A 22756-nucleotide genomic window follows, 5' to 3' on the forward strand; every position below is an offset into this window, starting at 1 on the left:
ATTGTAAATCAACTATACTTCAATACAAAAAAAAAATCCAGTTCAAATTCTAGATTCTCCTGAAAGATTTTGCTCATTTCACTTGGAAATTCTCTTCTCTCTTTGATTTCTATTACTTTGTGACTCAGCTGGTAAAGAATCTGCCTGCAATTCCGGAAACCTGGGTTTGATCCCTGGCCTGGGAAGATCCCCTGGAGAAGGGAAAGGCTACCTACTCCAGTATTCTGGCCTGGAGAATTCCATGGACTGTAAAGTCCGTGGGGTCGCAAAGAGTCAGACACGACTGAGCACCTTTCACTTTCACTGAACTTTATTTGTATCTATTACAACTTACTTACATAAGGTTTTTATAGCCTTAAGTTATTTAACTCTTTTTCATGTATGTATGGACTAGAAGTTCGATCATAAGTAAGCCAAAGGTCACACACCTCCCAGTTCTAATGAGATGCCATACTGAGAATTCTGAGGCTGAGCCTGGGTTCTTGGGGAGCATCATCACGTTCCCTTAACAGTCTCTTCCATGAATGTGGTAGCATGGGCACCTCCTCATTGTTTGCACCCCAATCTTGGTAGATGTTCAAAAAACACCAATTGGCTCTTGAGGCCAGTAGCAAAGGAAAAAGACAGTCAATCAAATGGTAAATCTATCCCACCCAAGTAAAAGAAACTGGCCAATAGGAGAGGGCTTCTTACCAATTTCAAAAGTCACCTTAGGCACTGTTGATAGACTGACACTGCCCTCATCCCAAGAAATACTATATGCAACATCTGGAACAGCTCTGGATCTTCTGAGTGACACGAATAAGAGGCATTTACATGGGAGCAAGCCAAGCTGGTGAAAGCCCATAAACTGTGCTGTGAGGCTTGGATGAATGGAACAGGAAAACTTGACGTGAGAGGAGTTTTGCCAAGCGTATGAAGACCCATCACTGAGAAAATGGAGCATGTGGAACAAGTCAGCCCCAAAAGGTAAGGTAGGGTCGATGGGAAGCCACAGGTGTCTTGCTCAGTCTGAGGAAGAGTGTACAGATGAAGGGTGCCTTCCTTGCCCTCCCACTGCAGGGCGTCTAAGCAGAGACTGGATGAGCTCAGTGCCAGCAGTCATTCAGTCTTTGCAGAACAGGGCAGCCGGCAGGCTACACTGTGCCTACAGGTGTGTTTAGTTTACATAAAATATTTTCAGAAATACTGGAGCCAATATTTGTAAGTTGGGTGATTTCACACAAAAGTCATCTCTAAGACATGGAAGGTCTGGAAGCACTGAGACTGCATCCTCCTAAGGCAGCAGGTGTCGGCTGATCCCACTGGCCTCCCTGGCCGGGCTGTGTGTGCTCGTTTCCTGCTGCCTAGCCTGGGCTGCCTGTGCTCACCATGCTACCTGCCCCCATCAACGTGGGAGTTTGTGACCACAGATGTGGAGCGTTGCTGCTGCAGGGACCCTGGATTTCCTATTTCTGACCGACACGTTTGTAAAACACTATAAAAAGGAATTGCATCTTCCCTGTAGCTCAGACGGTAAACAATCTGCCTGCAATGCAGGAGACCCGGGTTCGATCCTTGGGTCGGGAAGATTCCCTGGAGAAGGGAATGGCAACCCACTCCAGTATTCCTGCCTGGAGAATCACATGGATAGAGGAGCCTGGCGAGCCACAGTCCATGGGGTCGCAGAGTCAGACATGACTGAGTGACTAATACTAGAAACGAAAATTTGAAAAGACATACAACATGCATAGCCTCATTTTTAACAAAATTAGACACACACAAAATTATGCTGGTAAACTGCTCTGTAAGTGTCTCAATGCTTATTCATTGCTGCCCTGTTCACAGGAGAACCTCACTTGAGTAACACTGTCTAGAGGATTGCTAGAGGCTGCCTCAGATCTGTGCAGCCCACCTGTGGCCTTCGGAACTGTGTGCTAATTAACTTCAAGGGCATCAAAATGAGCAAGAACACCCCACATCTTGTCCTAGACATGAACAGAACTGTAACTCCCCTTCCCTTGGCTTTTTCCCACAATATGACTAGCTGAGGTCCTTAGAACCTGATGTATTTTTGGCATTTTACCTTAAAGCATATTTCTTAACTCAAAACGTGAACCTCCCACACCCTGGGTTCCACCTTCAGAGAGAAAAAGGCCGAAGCTGCAGCTCACTGTCACTCGGGCTCTGGCCAAATGCATGGGGCTTGGGTGCAGCTCACAATGCCCCCATCCCCCAACCAGTAACTGCAAAGGAAGCCAGCGGCATGACAGTCTCACCCAAGGAAAGCTTATGGGCAAAGCAAAAGGGTAGAATTGGAAATTGGGCATTACATATGCAAGAAGATGAGGCATAATTGTTCATTTCCCCCACAAATACATTTGTTTATGATTTTGATTTTCTAAGTACTCAGAAAAGCACATCATAAAGTACTTCTGTCTTAATGCTCCTTTTAAAATCCCTAGTAACAGCTTCATGTGCTCCATAGAAACAGACCATGTAATTTATTCAGGAAAATTAAAACCAGTAATCTGGTATTCTGTGTAAAGACTTCCCCCCCCTTGCATGTGCTTAAAAAACATTAAAAGAAAAAGAAAACAAATCTGCATGTGAAAACAGCCTTTAAAATGAATTACTACACCAGAAAATCAAGCTAAGAGAACTCTTTTAAGGTAACCATTTTCCTTTCTTGTTGCCTTACAGATAAAAGAAACTGATTTGGGGCATCTTAAATAATGAGTTGGACAAGAAAGAAAATGTTCTACTTAGAAGTGTCTTGCACAGGAGGAGGTGGGTATTTTTCTTTGCACTGTAATCTGCAGTTACTTTATCTATAAATCCTGAACAAGAAACGTCTAGAATGACCACACTTCATAAGCTTTGCTGAGTTATCTACACAGCAAGTCTTTCGATGGGGGAACATTAATGCTTTTTATATTAGTGATCATCCGTAACATGAGCAATTAAGTACAGTACTAATGGACTGTGGCCAGGAACCTGTTACTAATATTAAAAACTGACAGAGATGAATAGGCTTGGAAGCAAAACTAGGCTGACAAAGACATTTTTATGAAGTGCTTGGATCTATTTGATTTAAGCCAATCAGAGGCAAGTTTTGGACAAGTCGGGCCTTCAGCGACAATGATGCATTCACAGGCATTGTACCATTTCAGCTATACCTTAAATAAAAACACTGATTCTTTTCAGCAACCTGTACTTTCATTATTACACTCATTAATAAACCACAAGTGTCCAATTAATATACAAGTAACATTTACTGAAGACCCAGCTACTTTTTTGTTGTTGAAAAAAGAAAACATTTACTGGAGACACGAACCACACTGCATGAAAAATAAATCAGTGGATAATGCATAGTAATCACTCACTGCTTCTCCATCTTCTAGGAAAGCAAAGTTGGTGGTAGGGAAATAGAAGGAGGAGCTAGTCTCTGTATTAGAGTGAAAACGAGAGGCCAAGTACACTGACAGCAGAGCACGAACTCCAATCGGACTTTAAGGGCATCTCCAGACTAGATGTTTGCTCACAAAATCCTGGCCCTTTACAACTCCTTGAGCCTTCTTGAATACGATGGCCTTTCCCCAACCTAGTCATTTCTGTCTTAATTGTGTGAGCACAGCCTGTAACTAGCAAGAATGAATGAAACCTGCCAGTATCGCCCAACACAGTTGTAGCCAAGAGCTTCAGCCTTTTCTTTGACCTGAGCATAAATGGTTCAGGTTCCGGGACAGATATGGGTGTCCTCTTCCCTTCTCTGGCAGAAACATCAAAGAGAAGACATCTAGAGCAGCAATTCCCAGGCATGTCTCCCCACCACAAAACACAGGAGTATGGATGATTCCTTTGAGAACACAGTTCAAATGAGTGAGAGTGGCATTATGGGAAGCACAGTCTGATTTAAAAAACACACACACACACACACACACACACAAACCTACCAAAATTTGCAGATGATTGATTTAAACTATTATAAATGATTAATTATTCATGACACCCCTTATAGTGATCACAACAGTACAAAACTTAGGTGGTGAAAGGAAATGCCTACTATAAAACTCTTTGAGGAAAACACAGGCAGAACACACTTTGACATAAATCACAGAAATATCTTTTCGGATCCATCTCCTAGAGTAATGAAAATAAAGATAAACAAATGGGGCCTAATGAAACTTAAAAGCTTCTGTACAGTGAAAGAAACCATAAACGAAACAGAAAAGACAACCCACGGAATGGGAGAAAATATTTGCAAATGAAGTGACAAGGGATTAATGTCCAAAATATACAAATAGCTCATGTAGCTCTATATGAAAATAAAAACCCAATCAAAAACCAGTGCAGAAAATCTAAATAGACATTTCTCCAAAGAAGACATAAAGATGGCCAAAAGGCATATGAAAAGATACTCAACACCACTCATTATTAGAGAAATGCAAATCAAAACTACAGTGAGGTATCACTTTATACGAGTCAGAACGCCATCATCAAAAAAGTCTACGAATGACAAATACTGGAGAGAGTTAGGAGAAAAGGGGACTCTCCCACCTGCTGGTGGAAATAAATGTAAACTGGTGCAGCCACTACAGACAATGGTATGGAGGTTCCTTTAAAAACTAAGAATTCTCATATGATCCAGTAATCCCACTCCTGGGCATGTATCTGGAGAAAACCATAACCTGAAAAGATACATGCACCCCCAATGTTCACTGCAGCACTGTTAACAGTCAAGACATGGAAGCCACCTAAATGTCCGTCCACAGAGCAATGGATAAAGAAAATGCGGTACATACATACGATGGAATATTACTCAGCCATAGAAAGACGGAAATAATACCATTTGCAGCAACACGAATGGACCTAGAGATGACCAAACTAAGTGAATCAGAAAAAGACAGATCACTTATGAATAGAATTTTTTAAAAAATTATATGAATGAACTTACTTACAAAACAGACACAGATTTCGAAAACAAACTTATGATTCCAAAGGGAACTGTGGGAGAAGGGATAAATTAGGAGTTTGGGATTAAATTATACATACTACTATATATAAAATAGATAATCAAAAGGACCTACTGTATGGCATAAGCAACTCTACTCAATATTCTGTAGTAACCTATATGGGAAAAGAATCTGAAAAAGAATGGACACATGTATATGTTTAACTGAATCACTTAGCTATACACCAGGAACTAACAACTTTGTAATCAACTATACGCCAATATAAAATAAAAATTAAATAGAAGAAAATGCCAGGAACCGGGATGATGACCTTGCTAATCACCCTGCAACAGCCACTCTAACCTGGGTTTTGGGTTCTGCACAGTGATTTCTATGTTGGGGTGTTGTGTGCCCCCCGATGTAGCCGACTGCTGTCTCGCAGCTCCAAACCCACTCTTCTGCACTCTGCTTGGTGATACTGGGATTGGGACAACATGAATTCCAAGTCCTTTTTGTCAGCCACCTTCCTATTGGGGTTCTGCAAATGGCCCTAGCAGGCCAGGGCAAGGGAGAAGGGACTGCCTCCTATTTTGCTTGCCCTTCCTTTCACTGCCAAGCCAGCAGGAACTTAGCAGCGGCTGCTGGTTCCAGCCTCTTGCTTCTTTCCACTGTCCCTGAACACTGTCCTCTGAGATGGTCTGGCACCAGCCGTCTGCATGCAGCTCCACAGTGCCCTCCTTGAGCTCCTGAAGCACCAGCACTCACTGGGTGCCTCTACCTGTGAGGGATCTGAACCCCAGTCTGCTGAGACCACTGTCCCAACTTCCGGGTGGTGATAACATAAACTCTTTATTCTCTCAATCCTAGGAAACCTATGGTTAATGCCTCTGTGTGAGTGGACTGCTTCACACCACAGCTGTTAAGGCAATTCCCTATAGTTCTCTTTGTTGAATACTTAAGCGTGAATTTTTATTTTCCTCCCTGGGTCCTGACTGATACAGTGACCAAAGAAAATTCCAGATTTCGAAGAGTAACTGACATAGCTTTTCAAAAACTTTATTCCAGTGGGAGACCAAAACTTTATGAATTTTGCTCCCAAGAATGAGAGAAGAAAAATCTCTAAAAATCTTTAATAATGCTTTTTAGTTGCTGAAGTTGGAGGTACTTCTATTAGAATTTTCCATTTTGACTGACTGCAGGCATGTGGGATTCTGCTCCTCCAGGAAGAGGTAAATCATAAAACAAAGTACACAACCTTCAAAAGAACTTATCTTGGCGTTTGAGATTGAAGCTATTTTTATACACACAACTGCCTGAGTAAATTAAACACACAACCATACACATGTACCTGCTGCTACTAAATCCAAACCTTTTTCTATCCCAAACCTTATCTGTTATTTGACCATGTGACGCTTTGTGATACATTTGCTTACTTTTTCACTCCAATGAGGTGAGCTAGCTCACAGCTGAGATAACACTTCTTTCTCAAATTTTAATCACTATCTGGTTCTTTAAGTGTGATGGGCCACATGTTAGGGACATTTGCACATGAAGCTAAGGGAGGTTCACTATCATAATAAAAACTGAAAGTAGAGACAGTGTTTCTAATGAAAACGTTTTGATTAAAGCTTTGACTCATAATCCAAACAAGAGGACTCTGATACCTCAAATGCCACTTACAGAACACTCACCCCAAATGCCAGTGCCTTTTTGTACTAGAATTTCACTGTTGTACCCGCTACCAACAGTGAGAGTATGGTCTTTTGTATTAAATAGTGAGAGAAATACACTCACTTAAAAAAAACATTCAATGCAGTATACTGCAACAATGCTATGAAGAATAGTAATTTCCATCATCAATTTAAAAAAAATCTTTCTGGATTATAACACTGTCAAATAAAGCAGTTTCTTGGGAATACTTTGTGAGGCTTTTTCATAGGGTTCTAAACCCAACTTAATTTATTATACCTATAAAAACATTGTAAGTTTCACCGAATGGCCATATGAAAAGGGACTCTGTAAAGTGCAGTGCAGATAAAGATACAATTGGACTCGAAATACGACTAAGAGTTGGCGTGTGATGTGACATTATCTGAAGATGCATTTGTGTGATCCAAAGATGGGTGTTAAGCATGTGATTTGAAGCCGGGATGGTAACTGATGATATGAAGAGCAACCATCAATTTACCACTTGTGTTGTACTTTTCAAAGGAGCAAGCTATATGGCCCATTTGCTCAGCTGTGTCTTGACTTCATCCCATCCATGGCCATTATGAAAAACACAGACACCTCTATTTGGATCTCACAAGCTCTGAATGTGAAACCAAGAAGCTGAGTCTGTCTGGACTTCTGCAGGGATATGCCAGTGATAAGGACGTTGGTATGACCTAAACAAGTATGGACTAAAGACACAGACCAATGATAACACATGATTTACCCTAACTGGTCTTCAGTTTTGTGGAGCACACAGTCCTAATGCAAAGGGGAAAATTCCCATGGATACAACCCTCATAGTATGCTAATTTGGCATTTATTTGCATTATCATCATCACCTTTCTGAAAGAAGCTGAAATTATTAGAAAACCAAACTACACAGAGCAAGAAAGGATTTCCTGGGTCAAAAACACAGAAGAAAAACACCAAGATGGGGAAAAAAGACAACAGGTCTTATCTAGGACCAATTTTCTTCTTAAAGAAATACTGTTCAATATTAGTACTTTCAACATTAATACATTTCTATTGTAATGCAGTTACATGGCAACTCCACAGTAATACTGCAGACCTGTTTTCCAGAAGCTGAAAGTTCTCACAGTGAATGAACCTACGGAGTACACAGAATATACTGAATAATCCATGCTTGTGGTGCGGGGGAAGTATCAGTATTGTCAGACAGGGTTATAGGATAAAACCAAACTAGGAGAGCATCTAATTCTATTAGCTCCTGTAACCAGAGAAAGCCAGGTTCCCTAAAAATCACAAGGCAGTATGCAAAGTAAAATGCCAGGGACATTTCCTGTTTCCTCAAAGGCCTTATCCTTGACCCGTTAACTTTGAATTAACGCACTTTCCATTAAGCAATGACTTTCCAAGAAAGGGTGTCTTACCTTTCATAATGCCTGCGGGTGCAAGTGGCGGCGCTGGTGCTCCCAGGATTACCACCTAGCTCATCATAGATATGCTTCCACTGACGGCGGGCGGTTATCTGGAAAAGTGGCAATGAGGAATTCAGTCTTGCATCACAAGAGGTTTGCAGTGCCAGGACTCAATACATATGCATCAGGCAGAAGAGAGCAACAGTCTGTCCTGGCAACCCAGAAACAGAGAAGCCCACATGGGTCTGTGGGGAGACGCATGGGCTTCCAGGAAGATCTCGCTTTCGCGCTTTCTTTACAGTGAAAGCGGAATTCTGCTTTGGGCTCTGTACTTTGTTTCCTTTACAGCATGTTTATCGAAGATATCTCCCTGGATATTCATGTAGTTATTTGCCCACAAGGTCCCAAATGCATACTCTGTTCCTTTATGTAATGTGATTAAAGCATCAAAATATAGATTTCAGCTAAAATATGTCTTAGTATATCCATTTAAATGAATCAGAATTAATACTGATTACTTGAGGAATACGGTAATGGGTGGCTGAGTACACAGGTACAACACAGAATTTCCATAAAATGTACTTCTGTATCTTCTGATTTTTGAACTATTGTGATGTGTTACCTACTTAAATTACTGTACAAATTAATTAAAATGATCAAGTTGGTTATGAAATTTCTAGTCCTCTCAGGCTGTATTTTTATGCCAGTTGTGCTAACCACCAGAACAAAACCAACATGTTAAACTGTCTTATGTCACAAGCTGTTTCTTTTTCTTCACTCAGGTCAGGAAAATGAGATATTGATGAAACCCTATGCAAATTAACATATTCCAAAGTTCAAATGTAAGGTCCGTATTTCACTGAGTTGGGTGAATAAAAGCAAACAGCTTGTAATACACTGAAAGGCATACTATGGTCTTGTTTTTCTTTAATTTTATTTTTATATATAAATTAAGATTTTAACAAAATAACAGATGTATGATCTGGCAAATGATTACTTTGGGGAAACCACGTCATCTACTACATATGAGCAATCCAGTGTTTCCTTGAAACTGGAGAGAGAGAGCAAGTTCTGAGATCCTTGTGAACGTTTCCAAACAGAGCTCCGAGAAAACTCTTGTTATTGGAATGTGTAGGGAGCTGGGCGTGGCATTTAAACAAGCAGAACAGGAGGCATCTTTCGAAAAACACCGCAGAGCTGACAGCGGAGTTCACTTAGGGCTAGAGGCGTGAAAAAAAAAACAAAACTCAGTGTGTAACCAGGGGCTCCATAATTGTGAACTAAGGAGGAAAAGGGTGGTTAAATATTATAGGTTAAGTGGTGCCCATTTCAAATAAAAAGAACCCCTTCATTTTCATAAGCCCTTCTTAACAGGCCCAAGTAGGACCTCGGGACGATGTGAGTTGCGCATTGTTCACTTTCCCATGAAGCATTCTTAAATCAATTTGTTTCAATAGTTCTCATTAGACTGAACCACCTCTTACGTCTACTAGCAGGTATAACTAAAAATCCTCCTGTATTTGTAGCTTGGTTTAGATTATAATAATAAATGTTTTCAAGGCCCTTTAAAAATACTGAAAATACATATTTTGGTAATTATTTTATATTTAATTTCAGTCTCCCTCCAACCTTTTAAATAATACAGTTACAGGTTGGTCTATTCTAGACTTGTGTACAGAAGAAACAGGATAGCCTTCTTCCACCTATCTACATTATTCTTCAAAGCTCTTAGAATTCAGAGGCCCTTGAAACAAATCTCCGTATTTCCCTCCCTCAGATGAGGTGTCAGTTCTGGGGAGCCCCGCAGGGCTAGAAAACAAGACTGTGTGTTCCTGTAGTCACTTTAGAAGAAATAATCACTCTTGTCATTCTTGTATCTATGAGTGTGCTGTACTTTCTATTTTGTAAAGAGTTTTCATATCCACGATATCATTTAATCCTATCAGCCTGTGAGGCGGCCTATAGGAATCTCATTCACAGACAAAGGAAACAAGTCTCAGAGAGGTTGCATGATTTATCTAAGGACACACAGCAGCAGAGTGGGAATGCCAGGAGTCATACCAATGTCTTTTGGTCACAAGAGCAGACTTTTTTCCACTACGTCAAAGCAGCCTCCATATCAGAATGACCTGGTGAATGGTGCACCAGGGTGATAATACAGAACTTCAGGGACCTTTTGCTTCAAAGGAGGGAGATAGCTGTGGGACCCATTGCTTTTGCTACAAATTCTGAAACTCTCAGTAGTGGGAAAATAGCACAGCTAGGAGGTCACCAAGAATCTAAGGCAGGGGGTTGGGTTAATAGCTCTCTGAGATGTTCCTCTCTTTTAAGTGTCTTTAGAACTGTGGTTGCTGCCACCCTGCCCACTTGTGCCTCTACGAACAGAGATTCACCATTAAATCTTGGATAAATCCCAATTTGATCAGAATGTCTATTCACCCATGCATTCACTCACCAAACATTTATTGAACATCTCCCATTTGTTGGGTACTGTGCCAGCAGCTGGGTGGCTGCACTGCAAACCCAACACCTGAGATGCCTGCATCCTAGTGGCAGATTCCAAAAATCAACACATGACCAAATTTATAAACAAAGGAATACTGATTGTGAAAAATATAGTGAATAAGAGACCACTGCTGACAGGGATATGTGTGGAAACTGGCCATGCTCCCCACCCACAATCTATCATCCATACTGAGGTATGCCCTGTTAAACACTCGCCTATCACAGAAATGATAAAACTTCTTTGAGAATAAATAATGAATTATCAAAAGGAACAAAAACAAAGTCTTCCTCACGCTAGGACTGAAACTGTGGCAGCAGGAAGCCAGCATCAGTCACCATTCGGCGTTAATAAGCCCTGTACAGCTGGCTAGAGGTCTGTGTTAGCCCCCTACTAGCAGATTCTGCTGTTTAAATACAGTTGGGTTTTTTTGTTTTTTTTTTTAACCAGTGGAGAAAAGACAAGGGCTGGGCCTTCAAGGAACTGGGCTCTCTGTTTACTGAGCTTCCACTGGCCAGCCTAGATGAATCAGGCCATTTTGAGATATTTTCTTTCCACAGGAAAGTCATAAAATGTACTCTTTCCAACTGCTAAATGCTTTTAAGTACACAGGTCTCCTGGGTATACATCTCTCTCTCTTTTTTTGTGCCCAGATGCGCTTTTAATTCAAACGCTGACCATAGGCTCTACAGCATGAAATGTCTCAATCCTCGCCTTGTCCAAACCTACAGGGGGTCGCAGAGCCCTCCTTCCAGGACAGCCCTGGGCACCATACCCCCACCTGTGTACGTCTGCCTTCCGTTCTCACTTGTGCTTTCGTCATGCCTAGGCGTGCATTTGCTCAGGGTTCTTATTCTGCCGTCCTCCCTGCATGTGTGTAAGCTTTAAACCCATCTGGGGTAGGAGCAGCGTCTGCCTCCTGGTATCTGGCCCCCAGCCCCATTCAGCTGGAAAGTTTGATCTAGCTGCGGAGTCAGTTTGATCAACTGTTCATGAAGCCTCAGGCTTCCCAGTCATGTTCATGTTTCAACCTGACCCATTATTTTAGGTTTTTAAGGATACAAAGATCTCTGGCTCGCTACTTCCTAAAGGAAAACTCCATCCACGCGGTGACTTCTCTTCCACTGTGCTTCCCCTGTGCCCCCCGCAAGGGCCTCACTCAGACAGTAGGGATTCCTGACCGTGCCTTCTGCTGCTGCTGTTCTAGGGCCCGTACTGGGTACAGAGGCGGAGGTGGAAGGAGAGGCTAGAGGGTTGAGGGTGGGAAACAGCATAAAAAGAGAGAAATGCTACTGCTTTTAAGGGTTCACAATCTCACAGAAATCACAATCCCTTATGATTTAACCATAAAGCAAGATGAAGAACCAAGCAGACCACAGCCAAGAAAGCCAGTCTAGGTGCATATGAAACTTAACCTCACTTTGAAGGCACCTGATGGTTACTTCCCTCCTTAGTGCAGATAAGACCCAAGAAACTGTGAAAAGCACTCTACACCTGTCATATTCACAAAGTTCTCATTCCTTATAAATAGTTATCCCCCCTGTTTCCAAGGACCTCGCCCCCCGCTCCCCGTGGATACCAAAATTCATGAATGCTCAAGTCTCATATAAAATTTGTACATAACCTATGTACATCCTTTTGTGTACTCTAAATCATCTCTAGATAAGCTATAACACGAAATACCATGTAAATGCTGTATAAATAGTTGCCAGTGCTTGACAAATTCAAGTTATGCTTTTTGGAATTTTCTGGGATTTTTTTTTTTTTTTCCTGATCAAAGATTGGTTGAATTTTCAGATGTGGAACCCACAGATACAGAGGGCAGACTGGAAGTGGTTTTCAAACTCTCTTTAGAATTCAGGTGGTGTTTTAAAAGTGGCCTGAAACTAACTCTCAACAATGCCAGTCCTTGAGAAGAAAATGGACCCAGTGAGTAGGAAAGGAATCTCTCCTTCCTCTAATTTTGTCTGATGAAAATGTTCTGTTACTTAAAAAAAAAAAAAACAAAACTGGAAAAATATTTTAACCCCAAACAGTCTTGGAGCCTTGATTTTCCCACCTTTGGAGTCACTAGGATGAAATAATTTTGGTATTTTGTGGCCTGGTGAGGAAAGCCATTGGAAAACTTTTGGGACAACAGGGTTCCCACTATGGCATGGCTTTGTAAGAGTGTGCAGGATGCGGTTAGGAAGTCAAAGGAGAGTTTGCCTGTGAGCAGGGTTGCGCGGGCTGTTGTGAGAAGCAGCCTTCTTTCTCAGGACACCTTGAGGGCGGACTGAATTCAAGGAAGATGACTTTTTTTTCCTGGTAGTACTCCAGGAACTGGAGCCTTTCAAAGCTACATGACATCATCTTTGGCCTTGAGAATTTTGAATTAAGCAAGAGGCTTTGTCTGTCCAGAGAACCAGGGTTAGATTCAGAGGATGTCTTGAAATGATGTCAAAGCCAGAATCTGATGGCAAGGCCTAATCCTTCCAGCAAGAAGACAAGTGGCTTCTTCCAGTTGTGAAATAGTGGTCCTGTCTCACCCCTGGGGAGAGGTGGGACTGCGAGCTGGCATTCTTAGAAGGCAACACACTTGCTCTTGCGTGGTCCTCTGCCTCTAGGATAAGATTTACTCAACCCATTTCCCAACTCTACCTCTCTCCAAATATTGCCTCTGGCTTGCCATCAGATGTTTAGCCAAATGGAAATCACTTTAGCAAACCACCGTCAACATGCCGCATCCTGGTAACACCCCAAGCTACTCTGTAAGACTTAACTACTTGACCAGACGCTGAAGTGAAGACCTTCTTAGCTCATCAGCAAAACTTCATTCAGTTCTGCCTCCTCCACTGTAGGTGACCCAGACTCTCAAATATTTGGAAGGAGAAATCAGATATATGATTGTTAAAGAAGAGGTCTCATTGCCAACCAATCAAAATGCCAAGATGATGTGCTTTAGGAAATCAAATCCATTCAATACGTTTACGATCTCTAAACCTAGGGATGCAGAGACACAATATATATATCTAGCAAAAGCAGAAGAGGCCAAGAGAACAGAACACAGCTATTAGTTGAATTCTATAAAGGCTTAAAATAGAACTTCTGTTCTTTTTTTCAAAAAAAATTCAATTTGAGGGCTGTGAAGGACTAAACTGAAATAATCCATAATCCGCAATTCAAACCAGAAGGTTTGGAATAGTTTATAACCACAAACAAAAACAAGCCAATTAAAATGGCCTCTTCTTATAACCAGAAGGAATTCCAGAGAGATCTCTTTATCCAATCACAAGTTAACAGCAGAAGAAATACATCTACAGATTTTAAACTTGCAAGTTTTTACTATTACTGAGTATTTACATGTTCCAGACTTCTTGACCCATCTTCTAAGGTCACACATTTTTCTCAAGAATCAGAAAATCTCAACTAGTTAGTCGGTATATCAGGTAAGGTTCATGTTAAGTTCAAAGAAATGACTGAAAGATGCTCCCAATGAAGGTATTATTAGATCTCTTTTTTCCCCAAAGCATCACCCCCAATACATAAAAATATACATAAGAGACTGCTGAGGATGCAAAGCACAAAGAATTTATAAATCTCTTCCTCCTAGTGATGATGTTACAGAGGTTGAGATAATTGTGCATGAAATTCTCAGCAGTTCAAAATTTGAAAGAATGCCAGGATGACCCCCGTTCAACTCATTTCATCTCCTTGTGCCTCAGTTTCCATATATGGAGCAGGGCAAGGATCTTTTTCTGCACAAAGGCCAATTCATGAAAACTAAAAATGTGAGGGGGCTACACTTTTCTTTATTCAAAATGAAAATAGCTCATCGAGTCCCAATTTAGATTGCCACTTTACCAAATGGAAAAATAATCGTTGGAAACTTTGTGCTGCTTTTGAGCCAAGGAATGTTAATATTCTGGCATGTTTATTGTGTTTATTTAGTAATAGCCTGAAGACAACCTTCTAATCTTTGATACTTAGATGGGGGCCGCATTTTGAAGCTAGGAGTCCTGAAGTTTAATAATAATCATTGTTACCATTAGCTTTGAATTAACAGAATCTGGGCAGTTTTTTGTTTTTTTTAAAAGGATTCTCAAATACACTTTAAAACTCCCCATTGAAAATTTGAGCTGCAGTTCTTGAGTAGCCTCTGGGAACCACTGATCTAGAAGATTCTAAGATCTCTTTTGAGCTCTAAATGACAAGTCTACACTTGCTTCTGATATCAGATGATCTCACAGATAAGTATCCTCTAGTAAGGCTGTGATGACAACTTAAGTCCTCAGACTTTGGATATTATTAATATATCTCCTGGACTGACTTCAAAACTGAATCCTCACTGAACATCTCACAATTTTACTAGTCAAAATATACTAAAGAAAAATGTTTTCTATACTTCAGAGATTCAAAAGCTTTAAGGTAAAATCAGAGTGGCAAACTCAAGGGCCTGCAAGGTCAACAGGTAGTATGAGGCAGTTTTCAGAAAGGAAGGAGGGAAAGAAGGAAAGAAAAAAGGAAGGGAAAAAAAAATCCCACCAGTTGGTTTTATTCAGTTTATGGCCTCAAATATAGACTTAATAGTGAGATAGTCACACAGATTCACTGCTTGAGATGAGATGGAAAAATGTGGCATATTGTGAAGAATGCAGGGACCCAACAAAGGATGAAGGAGCTGAAGGGTGAAGTAGAGAAGAAAGGAGGAAAAGGACAGCCCCACAGGTCACCAGTCCCCTTTGAGGCTTGGCTCAAGAGATGTGAAGCACATAACCAGATGGAAAGCAGATGCCAATCTGGTCTTCCATGTTTCCCAGCCCAGTCTTTCTCTCCACTCTGTCTAGCACGATACAGTGCAGGCAATATAGGCGGCAAAACTTAACACTTAACTTGCTGTCAGTCTTCATGATCCCAACCCCTCACTGCCAGCATCCAAGGACCTCCTTCCCTAGGCTCCATCCTTCCCCCTGAATTCCCCTTCATGGTCATCTGTCCCAGCCACCTAATGACTCTAAGTTACCCAACTTCATTCTACCTACATAGTTTGTTTCCCCATTTGATTGTCTCATCCTTAGAAGACCATAATCTTTCACATCTAAATTCCATCCATTCTCCAATATTCTGCTCAAGTGGCATCAGACCTGTAAGTCTTTCTTCCTCATCTCTCAATGAGGAAGTACTTTACCCAAACAGCACAACTGACCTTCTCCCACTCTGTCTTACAGCTGATGCCTTTCCTGGGTGGTAAGCAACTGGAACCCCTAGCCTAAATATTTTTATGTCCCCCAGAGTGTCTAACACTACATATTATACTTGTAAGATGCTCAATAAATATGTGGTCGGGTGATCTGCTGATTGTGTGCTCATTCAGTCATTCATTCAACAGAAGAATAATCACTGTTTGTTCAAAGAGTACTGCAAATGCCTTGAAAGTCATCAGAAGTTTCTTTTATATTTTCTACACCAGTCTGCTGTTGCTTGTTAAAAAGAAAAAAAAAAAAATTCTGGTGCAAATACATAAGATACAAAAGCAGGAAAAACTGATTCAGTGAAATTTGCTGGCTCTCTCCCTATCAGTGAATAACAAAAAAAATTCCTGGGTTTGAAAAGACATTTCATAATGTTGTGCAATATCATGTAACTATCTACAGTCAGAGTTCATAAGAATGTGTATTCCTATTCTGAACATTAAAGGTTAGACTTAAAGTCTAGGCTATGGGGTGGACTGCTAAATTTATGAGACTAACACTGAATAAGTTATCATCTTTTTCACATGCATGAAAGCTATAATTAGCTCAAGATTTTACAAAACTGTGAGCCACAGTGGGAAGGAGTAAATCTCCCCACCTTATCAACAGATCCAACCAAGTGAAAAACTACATTATTTATTTTTCAGTAGGGCACTCAGTAAAACAGAAATTTTAAGCAAATTATATCTATGAAATATATGTTTAAATATAGTTCATATAAGTATCTGATTTCCTTATAAACATGTATTATCTATATAGTAAACATTTTACATGCATATAGACTCACAAAGAATTCTTAGAATACCAGGTTATTAATTATAGATTAATACCAGATTAATCAATAGATTAATTAATAATAGATTATCTGACTCACATATTGCTTGCCATCTTTTTCCCATCCCAAGTCCCTGACATCAAACCCTCATATTAGTTTGTGGAATAAAACGCTATATCTGGCGAGAAACACTAGTTATTATTTTGGGTTAAAATGAGTTTCATTTTCTTGACTTTCTGTCTCTGCCATCTTACTCTGATACAGAGATATACCCCAGGTTACTCTGTAAGGAAAAAAATAATACTGTCTTCAATTGTAGAAGAAACTGCACAACTCAATCTGATCACTATGTGGAGGAGAAAATCTTTCCAATGACGACATCTTCCTATGTCACTTGATTTTATTACAGATGTCATCTCTGTATGCTACATTAGCGCAGCTCTTTCTTCTTCTTTTCAAGATTCTGATCTGAGTCTGTTGCTCTAACATTTTATCGGTTCAAAATTCATGCTGTAAAAATCCGTGGCCATCAAATTTTCCTGTAAGCTAAAAATAACCCGTTCCTGTCAGTTAGAATTAGCTGATAAAGAGTGTCAGAGCCTGTTCTGAGTAAGTTTGATAACTTCCTGTTTATGCAGCACTGACCCTTGTCTAATAAAGCTTCTCTGCTCTAGAATGAGAGGAGATTCTGCTGCGTTCTATTCCTTAATGGCCAATACTGATTACTTTTGAAAGCCTTTAATACATTTCCCATATTAGACATGAACAGATGTCAGGTATGTTGCCAAGGGAAATTTCTTTTATGCAATCTTGGCTTGTTGTACAATAATAGCCCTTTCTCAACATGGGAAAAAATTACAGACCTAACTAATTTCCCTGACAGGGGAGAGTTACATATGTTTTCCACTTGTAGTTTTTACGACAAGTTTACAATTTTGCCAAACCTGGAACTAATTGGGACTGCTTCCAAAAGCGGCCCAATAAACCCCCAAAAGTGTACAGCCATTTGAAAAGGCAGTCAGTGATGGTCATGTTTGCATTTTCTCCATTTTGGTCAAAGCAGGGTTGGGGGTAGGGGGAGTTAGATTACAAAATTATTTCATTTAAGTTGCTTAAACACTTACTGTTTCATATCCTCCCAGTTTTTGAGCAGCTTGAAACATAGTCCAAAGGTTAACTGTTAGAGGGACAATAAGTATTTAGATAAGCATTGCATTAACATATTTCCAAGAAATGTCAATTAAAACATTTTGTTTTTTCAATGAGAAAGAGAAATAAAAAGAAATATTAACATAACCCAGAGAGCTAAGTTCTTGGGAAACAATTTGCCAATGAGTATTCAACAACAGGGTATATTAGTACCACTTAAAATATTTCTTAAGAAACAGTCACAAATACAGAAACAGTTCTACTTTTAGGATAAAGGACAACACAATTTTTAGTCCTGTTGCCATCAGCAGACCAGGGGAAGCTACGTTACAGCCTCCTTGAGAAAAGCATGGGATTCAAAACAGGGGTTGTCTTGTAGGACCCTTAGAAAGAAGCCATTGATTAAACAGTAATATGTAATGCCTCCTTCAGAGAAGAACTCTCCATAATCAATAAATACCAACCACTTTAATATATGATTACCTTAACAGAATTTCTGATGGCAGCAGTACATTAAAAGCTCCACAGCATATTTCAGTATCACATGGTGCCTTGCACTGAGCAGGTAAATAAGTCAGTCACCCTTGAGGGTGCGGTGATACAACAAATCAAAGGAAAGGAAGATTGTTCATTCCCAAAGGAACTGAGAAATGTGCCCACCTCATCCCCTAACTTACTTGCCTGTGTGATGGTGCAAATACGTATTTTTAAAAACAAATTTCTCTTCACAGGGCGTGCATATGTTCATGCTATTAATTATCTATGCCGAATTACTGGTAACCCTGTTCATTTCTACTAAATACCATGGAATGGGACTGCTGAGGATTTGATTCTTTCATAAGAGGGGAAAATTGAACTTCAAGTAATTCTTTGGTAAAGGAAATGAAGAATAAAAAAAAAAAGGCTCTGTGACACAACACTTTCAAAAAGCCTCACTGAACCTTGCACTATTTCAAAGCTATCAAGGGGCCTGCCTCGGCCTTGATTTAATCTGAACCAATGCATAATGCAACAAAGCTGTTCATAGTACATTAATTTTACTTCTATTTCAAGCAGCCAGTTTTCAGACAAACATTGTAATCATTCGTAGTTATATAAGTTTATAATGGCTGCGAGTGTTCTCTTGCAATCAGTGCCAATTGCTATTAGGTATGTAAATTGTTATGTAAAACATACAGGTTTGACATTCTTCATCAGAATGACACATGGTTTTAATCTAGAAGATACATTTGGAGAAAATACTATTTCAAACCAGGGGCTCATCGCTTTGTGTGCCACAAAATCCAGACAGAGGTAAAATATATACTCAGTTGTGAAATCAGGACAGGGTCTGGGTTTCTTCTCTTTATATGGAATTCTGCTCAGCCATGAGTTCCCTGTTCTTCTCTAAAATATATGATGACACTTACATGTACATGTCAAAGTAATTCAAAATTGGGCCCTCAGTTCAAATTTGTGTATTTCTTGTTTTCTCTGAAGTCATCATGTCTTTGTTATCTCTGGACAAATTTGGGGCTTAGGAAATATGTTTTCTCTTTGTGGTTGTTTTGTCCATCTTTAAATGTCCTCCTTTCAAAAGCTGTCTTTTCACAGGCAACATCTGTGCCTGATAAAACTACGTCATGTTATTATCTCAGAAGAAAGGCGTTACAGACACTCAAGATTGACAAAACAGAAAATGAGAAACTTTCAACATGTCTATTTCCAGTCATAATCAGTGGATTCAAGCCTATAAATATCTCACTGCAACTGCCCCAGAAGGGAACAACGTAGCAGAAAGAGGCAGGGGGAAGAAATTCCTGGCCTGGATGATTTGTAGATTTAGTATAAACAGAGTATCATCCCCGGTAGAGGATTTCAACATAAGCCTGAGTCAAAAATTTCCAACCCCCAATTCAAAGAATCTGAGTAGCTTTGATATTTCAGAAATGAAAACAAGTATACTTACTCTGTTTAAAACCTAAATAGGGTATTCGTTCTATTGGTGTCTTTCTTTCTTTCATGTATTTATAAAGTGCCACCAGGAAGGCCTGCTCGTCGGCCCTACACTCTTCACCAATGGCAACCTTTGGTTTTTCTTCATTGGAGACTTTTTTACAATTATTATGGTTATTCTTCGGTTTGTTCAAGGCTGACCTAGCCTCACATTTCACCTGGAAAAGGGGGAAAAAAAAATAAAAGGCCATGTCAAATCCAGCACAGCTCTGGGATTCCTACAGGGACATAGCTAGAGACATCGTCCACTAAAGTGGGAAGGGGGGCACCCAGGAAACTATCCTGGCCCTGAAATAGCTCCTAGAGCATCACAGACCACGGACGGTAAATTTGTGAGAAGGGCCGGAAACTGTGGTAGGCTTTGGGGTACTATAACCTTGGTCACAACTACTCAACGCTAGACACGAAAGCCATCACACATAGTATGTAAACAAACGGATGCGGCTGTGTTCCAATAACATCTTATTTATAGAAACAGGTGGCCAGTGGGCCATGGTTTGCCAAACTATGCCAGCCTCTTTTAGACTCCTTACCAGCATGTTGATGTGAAACCAGAAACAGTGTTTACATCTGCTGGGACCACTCTCCTGTCCCTTTATACACTTTATTTTCCTAAAGGGTACCAGTGGTTACTGTCATCATGGAAGGAACCCTGCATTCTTAGTAAGAGTCCCAGGTTCTGCACTTTGGATCAAGATGAAAGGCAAGTGCATTTCTTCACAGTAAACTGATCTTGTTGCAACTCTTCCCAGCAACCTGGAAAAACAGGCCAATGCTGGCTGATGTCGGGAGCACCAGCAGAGTCTGCCATCCGTCACCCGAGCATGACACCCAGACACATCCTCAATAGGAAACCAGACACCCCTCTTTCATGAGGGTGCCTAGCTTTTCAGTCAGCTCTGAAAATCCCATAGATGTTAAGTGGCCACAAAGGAAAAAGTAGAGGTCAAGTAAAAACCCAGGAGGAGTAAGTGAAAAGCTTCAGAATTAAAAAATAAATGGTGGTAAATGGGCCACATGGAGCAGCTAACCCCACGATCCCGCCTCACTGCCATGTTCTACAAGAGGCCTTTGATGGTTGTTAAATAATATGCTAAGGTGCTGAGCTGTTTTAACTGTCAAAGGGGGAAGTACAAAGGGTCAAGCTTCGAGTTCAAGTGTGCCCACGGGGAACGAGTAGGTTCCAATATTCTTTACATCTCCCGACCTAACATCAGCGAGGAGAGGATGAGTGCCTGGGAAATATGGTGAATTAACATGTCCCACACAGTCGACAAGGTTTTCCATTTCAGATTCCTGACCCCTCTCTGTCTTTCCATTCAGATTCTCCTTTGCAAGCACTACGAACATAAAAGGCTATGCTTATTTATTAAAGGGAAACATCTCCTCTACAAGGGTTTTCTTTATTGCTTATTCTCTCACATGAACACACCAGTTTAATATCTACATGGGTCCTGAAAAAAATAAATAAATAAAACTTCCTGCACAACTCATTCAACCAGGCCTCTAGATAAGATTTTCATTTTTAAAGAGCAGTGGAAATGGGATGAAAACATTTACCCACGTAGGATTTCTACTTACAGTTATTTTCAAACTTTAGTACTTTGTAACATTAGATTAAGGCGAGCATCCTGGGATACTTTATGTTGTCATCATTTTTCACTGCCAAATTTTAGATTGTTGAGTGTAAAGTTCCGATGAAATCTATAATTTAACAGCTCTTTGAAATCATAAAAATCACTCCAGTTCTAATCTGTATTGCTTCCTGGCTTTTTCTGAGTGCTTACTATGTAGTCCAGCTCTATTCTAAGCCCTTTTTTGGTGTCATCTCCTTTCATGCTCATGACCCTAAGGGCAGGTTATCACCCTCCTATCAGAGATGGGGCAACTGAGGTACGAGAGGAAGAGTAACACGTCCAAGACCATAGGATCACGTCCAGCATCCAGGTTAGTAAGTAGTGAGTTTGGGACTTGAACCCTCGCAGTCTCAGCCCACTCCAGTATTCTTGCCTGGAGAATCCCATGGACAGAAGAGCCTGGTGGGCTACAGTCCATGGGGTTGCAAAGAGTCAGACACGACTGAAGTGACTCAGCACGGCACGGCATGGCTGTGTCACTCAAGGACTTATGGTTTTAAACACTATCTTTTACTGACACTCATAAAAATATTAAGTTGATAGTCTAAATGTTACTGTTCAGCTGCTCAGTCATGCCTGACTCTTCCCAACCCCATGGACTGCAGCACGCCAGTCTTCCCTGTCTTTCACTATCTCCTAGAGTTTGTTCAACTCATGTCTATTGAGTTGATGATGCCATCCAATCATCTCATCCTCTGTCACCCTCTTCTCCTCCTGCCCTCAATCTGTCCCAGCATCAGGGTCTTTTCCAATGAGTCAAAACATTCTTCCAATTAAAACGTGTATCTTATGACTAAGCATTGCAAAACCTATAGCTTAGAAATGTGATTTACCAAGTGAGAAGCAGAAGATAAAGCTAGGTGGTTTCCCGAGTGTAAAGAGCTCCATGCCTTCTGTTGTGTGTCGAGCAAAGGGAAAGAAACCAGTGTGAATGGAGTAGCCACAGTGAGCTGGGAGCAGCACCGGGGGCTTCATACAAGCATCCCCGAGTCCCAACTTACAGAGGAGGAAACTGAAGCTCAGTGAGGTGATGTATTTTGGCGTGTGGCTAGGGTCAGGTAGAACTCGGAGTCTAGAACTCAGATCTCCTCACTATAAACCCTTTAAAAACAGGACTTGATGTCAGCTTTGCATATAAAATCAGGCTGAATCTTAAGTTTGCAGTGATAATAGGCCAGAAGTTAAGGGAGTATGAGCTTTGCCCCTTAGTGTCTAGGGAGCTGCCTCAGCCATGCAGAAGCAACCGGAGAGAAAAGGAAGCATGGAGAGAACACACGAGCCCAGCCCAGAGTCATCGGACCCCTGACGACAGGAAACCAGGTGTAGCCTGGCTGCCGCCTTCTGAATTGCATCCTGAGCCTCAGGGAGCTCCTTCTCGAGTCTGGGGGATTTGTAAGACACGAACAGTAGTTTCCCTTCACAGACTAACTGCACGCATTT

At 40.8% G+C, this 22756-nt stretch overlaps 1 protein-coding gene across 1 annotated transcript in view; it reads right to left on the reverse strand.

The window, feature by feature from the left end:
* ARID5B (AT-rich interaction domain 5B) overlaps positions 1–22756 on the reverse strand; it is a 190660-nt gene that overhangs the window by 18761 nt on the left and 149143 nt on the right. Inside the window, exons 7-9 of the mRNA XM_052641125.1 lie at positions 19633–19837; positions 17660–17712; positions 8039–8136 (exon numbers count right to left, since the gene is read on the reverse strand). Of these exons, the coding sequence (XP_052497085.1) occupies positions 8039–8136; positions 17660–17712; positions 19633–19837 (356 nt within the window). The remainder of the gene's footprint in view (positions 1–8038; positions 8137–17659; positions 17713–19632; positions 19838–22756) is intronic.

This window comes from Budorcas taxicolor, chromosome 5, assembly GCF_023091745.1.
Source record: "Budorcas taxicolor isolate Tak-1 chromosome 5, Takin1.1, whole genome shotgun sequence".
Taxonomy (NCBI): Eukaryota; Metazoa; Chordata; class Mammalia; order Artiodactyla; family Bovidae; genus Budorcas; species Budorcas taxicolor.